At 16.3% G+C, this 6,934-nt stretch overlaps 3 protein-coding genes across 3 annotated transcripts; 2 read left to right on the top strand and 1 right to left on the bottom strand.

Annotated features, from left to right (window-relative positions):
• Positions 1-484: 484 nt before the first annotated feature.
• PGAL8A_00131400 (conserved Plasmodium protein, unknown function) lies at positions 485-1,895 on the top strand (the record flags this gene model as incomplete). The annotated part of the gene is made up of 2 exons (XM_028674840.1): positions 485-1,320; positions 1,493-1,895. 2 exons carry the CDS (start codon positions 485-487, stop codon positions 1,893-1,895), a joined length of 1,239 nt encoding a protein of 412 aa, XP_028526431.1.
• Positions 1,896-2,470: 575 nt separating this feature from the next.
• On the bottom strand, positions 2,471-4,549 carry PGAL8A_00131300 (JmjC domain containing protein, putative; the record flags this gene model as incomplete). Its single annotated transcript, XM_028674839.1, has 1 exon — positions 2,471-4,549. One exon carries the CDS (start codon positions 4,547-4,549, stop codon positions 2,471-2,473), a length of 2,079 nt encoding a protein of 692 aa, XP_028526430.1.
• A 750-nt stretch (positions 4,550-5,299) lies between these two features.
• Positions 5,300-6,880, top strand: PGAL8A_00131200 (conserved Plasmodium protein, unknown function; the record flags this gene model as incomplete). The annotated part of the gene is made up of 1 exon (XM_028674838.1): positions 5,300-6,880. One exon carries the CDS (start codon positions 5,300-5,302, stop codon positions 6,878-6,880), a length of 1,581 nt encoding a protein of 526 aa, XP_028526429.1.
• Between the last annotated feature and the right edge of the window lie 54 nt (positions 6,881-6,934).

Below are 6,934 nucleotides of genomic sequence, written 5' to 3'. Positions count from 1 at the left end.
AAAAAAAGAGAATTTTTTTTTTTTTTTTCTCAATGTAATTTTTAATAAATTAATCTTGAAATTGATAAATAATTATTCAAAAAAAATATTAAAAAAAACGTCCACTTTTAAAAAAATTATTTGAATAAATGAAGATATATGAAATTAAAAATAAGTGTATTCATATGAAGATAAATTAAGAAAAATTTCATCACCAAAGTCTAATTTATATGACAATTTTTTTTTTAGAGATGCTAAATAATATAAAATAATTTTGAATTAAAAAAAAAAAAAAAAAAGATATTTTTTAATTTCTTAGTACGTTACTTTATTTTTTTTTCTATTTTTTTAGTTTTTTTTTTTTTTTTTAAATTCTTAAATATGAATCTCTAAATTTATATTTTTCTTGTAAGTAGTATTTTTGTTTTCATATGCGAATTAGCGCTTTATTTTTATTTATTTATTTTTTATTTTATATTTTATTTTTCATTATAATATTGGAACAATGAAAGAAATAGCATTGTATAATAATAATTTAAATTTTGAAAATATAAATAAGAATGAAAGTATAATATTATCAGAAGAAAATTTTGAAAACAAATTAAATGCTACAAATAAATCGAATAATTATAAAATGAAATCATCTATTTCTTTTCATACTGCTTCATCTACTGCTTCAATGAAAAGTATAAAAAAAAAAAAAAAAAAATTGAATTGTAATGAAAATAAAAATAATAATACAGATGAAAAACTTAATAAGAATGATGTAAATTTATTGAGATTTAATGATATGGAAAAAAGAAATTTGTTTGATGAAAACAATTTAAGTTGTGATAATAAAATGACTTTAAAATGTAGGAGTTTAAGTAATAATAAAGTAGTTTTAAAAAAATTAGAATATGAAGATAATAATTTTAATTTCATTTTTAAAAAAACGAAATCTTTTAATTTTCAAAATAGTTTAAAAAAAAAAATAAAAAATAATAAAAACAAAATAATTATAAATAGATTGAAAACTATCCAAAGTGAAATTCTTGATTTTAAAGTAGATAACAATATATATAATGAAAAAAAAGAAAAAAATATAGTTATAGATTCATTAATTACGTCAGATGAGAACGAAATGAAAAAAGAAGGAATATTACTTCAGTATGAAAAATATAAACATAAAAAAAAAAGAAAAAAAAAAATTAAATCAAGATTATTTAAAAAAAGTGTTTGTTATTCTAATTATATTTCTCCTGATATTATAAACTTGTTAAATCAAACTAAATTAAATTTAACCTTTTATCAAAGAGAAGCTGATGATTTCTTAAATGTTATAAGAAATCTCCAAAATATGTAAAAAGAAAAAAAAAAAGAAAAATGCTTAAAAAAAAAAAATCAAATATTTCTAATTATCTTAGAATCTCTAGTTTTATTATTAATAATATATAAATTTTATATTTTTACATTAATTTATTAAAAATGCTTTTGTTTATTTTAATTTTTCTTTTTTTTTTTTTTTTTTTAGAGTTTTAATAGAAAGAGAAAAATATAATGAATTAAAAGAAATGCTAAAATATACTACTGAAGAAATAGAAAAAGAAAATAATAAATTATATGAAGAATTGAATATATATAAACAGAAATATTACAAATTAAAAAAACTTATATCAAATATTGGTTATGGTATTTTTTTTAATATAGATAAAAAGGAAATGAATTATAAATATAATAATAAAGATAATGCATATATAAATTTCGAAAAATTATATATAAGTGAAGATAATGAAAATCAAAGTGAAAATGAATATGATTACATTATGGTTAATAAAAAATTGAATTTTGCAAAAGATAAACATGATAATAACAAATGTATTAAAAAATCTAAGAATAGTAATCATTCCTCTTTATTAAATTACTTAGATTTTTAAAAACATATTAAAAATCAATTTATATTAATATTGGATATATATGTATTATAATGTTTGTACATTTATGTAAAATTAGTTATTTTTTTTTTTTTTCTTTTCTTTTTTATATTCATTTGTTTTTAACACCTAGATAAATATACATTATTTTTTTTTAAAATAAATATCAGGTGTCTACATATATTTATTATAGCTAAAAATCATAAACATAAGTGTTTATATTATATATATGTTTTTCTTTGTTTACAAAATTAGTAATAAAAATACTAATATTATTTATTTCTTTTATTTCTTTTTTTTTTTTTTTTTTTTTTTTTTTTTTTTTTTTTTTTTTTTTTTTTNNNNTTTTTTTTTTTTTTTTTTTTTTTTTTTTTGTTATTTTGTTTTTTCCATTATTTATTAAAATATTTCCTACATATTAACATATTGTTAATTTTTATTTTAAAAATTTTCACTGTTTTTAAGCATTATTTTATTTTGATTTTAAAATTATCTAAATATAAGCAAATATTCTTACAAAAAACTGAATATTTCTAAAAAAAAAAAAAAAAGAAATAATATTTATTTATAATATATTCTTATATATACTCTTCATCAAGATAAGAATAAAGTAATCCTTGGATTTTTTGCAAATAAAAATTTTTATAATTAGATGACATTGATACTATGGGTTTTATTTCTTTTTGAATTTTTTTAAAAATTTGATTAGCAACATTAATATCTTGATTCCCATATAAATCTTTTTTATTAAATAGACATATTTCTTTTTTTTTTCTAAAAAAGTAATTAACACTAATATTTAATTTAGTATTTAAACAAAAATCCTTGCAAGTGCTTTTTTTTTTTTTTTTTACTTTATTGCTGTTTTCGTTTTCAGTTATACCACTATTTTTTAAATATTCACATTTGTTTTTTCTCATATTATTAATATTTTCTACATTTCCTTCATTTTCTTCATTTTCTTCATTTTTTTTGATTTCAAATTTTCTTTCTTCTTCTAGTTTACTAAAGTTAACTTTATTATCCTCCCAAATGTTTCCATTAATGGAAATATTGAACATCTTACTTAAATATTCTTCATAATTTTCTAAGTGACTATAATGCTTTATTAAATCATCTTTATCAATAATTTGATCTACAGGAATTTTATAATTGCATTCGTCTACTTTATTAATATTTAAGATATCATTTGAATGTAATTTTAATGGATTTTTTTTATACTTACTGAAAAATATTTTTTTATTTAAGTTTTTTGTATTTTTGAAAAAAAAATAATTTAAAATAGTTTTCCTATCTTTTAAATGTAACCAAGTTCTTAATGATTTATTTTTTTTTACATTTTTAAATTTAGAATTTAAATAAAAATTGTTTGTATTATGTTTTTTTTTTTTTTCCTTACAATTCTTTGAACTATTATATATTAAATTTTTTTTGTTAATAACCAAGTGCTGGTGGAGATTATTATATTTTTTTTTTATATAAGTATGTGAAGGCATATTGTAAACATAATGCAACCATAGTGAAGGAATAAATAAAATGTCTCCTTCAAATAAATCAGCCACTAAAGCAAATTTTATAAGTATTTTTTTTATAATTCTTTCTTTTTTATTTAAATTTTTCTTAACTAAAATATGAAATAAATTATAAACAGAAGAAGAATCAATAATATTAAAGTATTTTATGAATTTCGGATGAATTAACAAAATTTTTTTTCTTCCTCTTATTTGAATTAAAAAATTATCCGGTATGTCATAATGTAACCAAATAAAAATGTTTGTTTGACCAATTCTTAAAATTGATGAAAAAAATTCAAAATTCTCATATGAAGGATAAATTTCTTTAGGTAAAAAAAAATTATCTTTAATGAAAGAATCCATTTTTTTTATATCTGATACATCTTTAAAATGATTTACACCTAATGATCTATAATAATAATAATTGTTATGTTCATTTTGGTTTTCTTTTATCTGATTCATAAAAAAGTTATTAATTTCATTTCTGTTAGTGTTCAATGGAATTTTGTTTTCTATATGATAATTATTAGTGAAATTTTCATTTTTAACTTTATAACATCTGTCTTCACTGTTGTTAGTTTCTTTATTTTCCTTTTTATTTTTTCCTTCAATAGTACTTGTATTTTTTAGTGTTATATATATTTTCCCTTTGTGATAACTAACTGAAAATTTTTTTTTTTTTTTATCTTCCTCTGAAATTAAAAAAATAAAATCTTCTAATGATGATAAAACATAACGAAAATTTTTATTAACATTATTTAAGAATTTAGAGTTACTAACATGTATGCTCACTTTTGTTTTTCCTATGTTTTTAATAATATTTTTATTATCAAATTTTTTTAAGCATTTCCCTATTTTATGATTTAAGTTACTAATAATAACTGGCTTATTTTTTTTATAATAATAATTATAAAAGTAATTGGATGAAAAATTTAGGGGTACATTGATTCTTTCTACTACCTGTAAATTATATTTTTTTATCAATTTTTCAAAGAGACAAGCTGTTTTTATTTCATCTTCAGATATGTTTTTAATGTTTTTATTTATTAATTTGCAGTAGTTCTGAATACTTTCTTTTTTTGTTTTATTCATTTTTATTTTTATTTTTTTTTCATTTTCTTTTTCATTTTTTCCTTTCTTCATTTATTCATTTTTTTTTCTCTATTTTAAATTAATTAGAACTTTTAATTTGCACAATTTAATAAAAAAAAAAGTTAATTTTTCGTAATATTCACCTGTAGAAAAGTCAAAAAATTTTTCAAATGTTCTAGATTTTTTTAATTCATTGTAATAATATTTTATTAAAATTTTAGCTAATTTTTTTTATAATTTTATATCATTTATATTTTAATTTTTTTTTTTTTTTTATATTTTGAAACATTGTTAATCTTTTTTTTTTTTTTTTTTAATTTTCTTTTACATTACTTTTTTCATTTTAATTTGATTTGTATTATTTGTTTTATTCTTTTTTTCTACTTTATTTGTTTTATCTTTATAACTACTTTATAAAAAAATAGCATATAAATATACGTAAATAAATTTTTTTCAAGATAATTGTAACAACAATTTTATATTATGTGTAAAATATTTATTAAATTAATATCTTGAATTTTTGATTATCATTAATAATTTTTGTTAATATTTCAAAATATATAAATTTTTTTTTTTTTTTTTTTTGTATTTTACTATATAGCAAGTATAGTACTTTTTTTTTGTTTGTAATTAGTAACACAATCGTTAATTTGAAATTAAAAAATTAGGGAAGGAAATGTAGATGTTCAAAAAAAAAAAAATAAAAGGAAAAGACTTATATGAAAAAATTAAAAAAATATATTTGTAGAGATTTACTATATAAATTTTAAAGAATATTTTTAAACACTATATTAATTTAAAATGGTGGAAACAACAAGTACATGTGATTTGCATAAAAGAGAACAAAGGTATTATTTGAATCATAACAAAAAAATTAAAATAATTGAAAACAAAATTGATAAGGAGGGATATTTTGATAATTTTAAACTATGCGAGAGTGAAGAAAATGAGAAAAGCATACATTTAAATAGCAATTCATTTAATTGTGATTTAAAACTTTTTGATAATATTTTTAATGAACAAATTTTAGAAAATAATAATAATAATATAGAAGATGATAATAAATTTATTTTAATAAAAAAAGAAGAAGAAACGTTAAATAGTAATGATTCTTTTCCTTTTACTTTTTTTAAAGTAAATAGAGATGAAAAAATAGAGAATATATCTGATAAAATAAAAGTGAATAAGAAGAATAATAAAAAATTAACTGACATTATTATTTTAAAAAATATTTTAAATTTGTATTTTCTGTTTGATGATAAGAATTGTGGATATATTGATTTTAAATATTGTTCATATGTAATTAAAAATATTTACGAAAATAATATTAATTTTTTGATAGAACACATTAAATTAAATGAAAATGAATTTAATAAAAATAGATCAAAATTTAACACTGAAAAAATAGAAATAAATCAAAAATTTTGTACAAAATACTTTGCAAAATTTCTACTAGTTGTTTTAAAAGATATATCAATTTTTCAAAAAAAAAGTGGAGTTTTAAGTAAAGAGAATTTTATAGAAATTATGCATCAATTTATAGACACAAATAGTTATATTAATAATATGTATGAAATTTTTAAATATCCGAAAAATATAATAACAGACTTTTATAATTATATACATTATATAAATACAAGTGTTGATGAAAAAAAAATGAAAAAAATAAGAATTACAAAAAAAAAAAAGAAGTTAAAAAACATATTTTTTTTTGATGATCAATTAATAAATGCTGATTTACACACTCATATAAATTATTTTAAAGAAAAAAAAAACAAAAAATTAGAAAATATAAAGCTAGAAAATACCATAAAAGAAATGAAAGAGTGTACTTTCTTACCTTATATAACAAAAAAACCTAGCTATTTATTAAAGAAAAAAATAGAAAATAATATGAACCAAATTATTAAACAGCCAAATGTAAAAAAAAAATACACGAAACTAGAAATATTGTATGACATTGATCATACAATTGAAAGAACTTTAATTCTTCCTAATAATGTAGTTTTAAAGAAATTTGATGAAAATTATGAACATTTATGTAATGACAATAATAAATCAATAAAGTTAAAGTATATAATTCATCAAGGATATGAAAAACCAAAAAAAATTTGTTGGAACGACACTTTAAGAAATAAAAGAATTAATTCAATTCAACAATTATTTAATAAAGAGGAAAAAAAAAAATGTAAAGTAAATAATAATAAAAGTATTGTAGAAAACGTTAAAAAAAATAACATTACTCCAAAAAAAATAGCACTAAGTAAAATATTTAATAATAAGATTTATGTAAATAATAATAATATTTTAGATCCTTTAATTATTAATTCTAGAAAATTATTAAAAGAAGATAAAAAAATCTGCAACAAAAATTTTATTTAAAATGGAATTATAAAATACCATAGTCTTTTTTTTTTTTTTTTTTTTTTTTTTTTA

This window comes from Plasmodium gallinaceum, assembly GCF_900005855.1.
Source record: "Plasmodium gallinaceum strain 8A genome assembly, contig: PGAL8A_v1_65, whole genome shotgun sequence".
In the NCBI taxonomy this organism is placed as follows: Eukaryota; Apicomplexa; class Aconoidasida; order Haemosporida; family Plasmodiidae; genus Plasmodium; species Plasmodium gallinaceum.
Note: the sequence above shows the minus strand (reverse complement) of the source record. Positions and strands in the feature narration are given on the sequence as shown.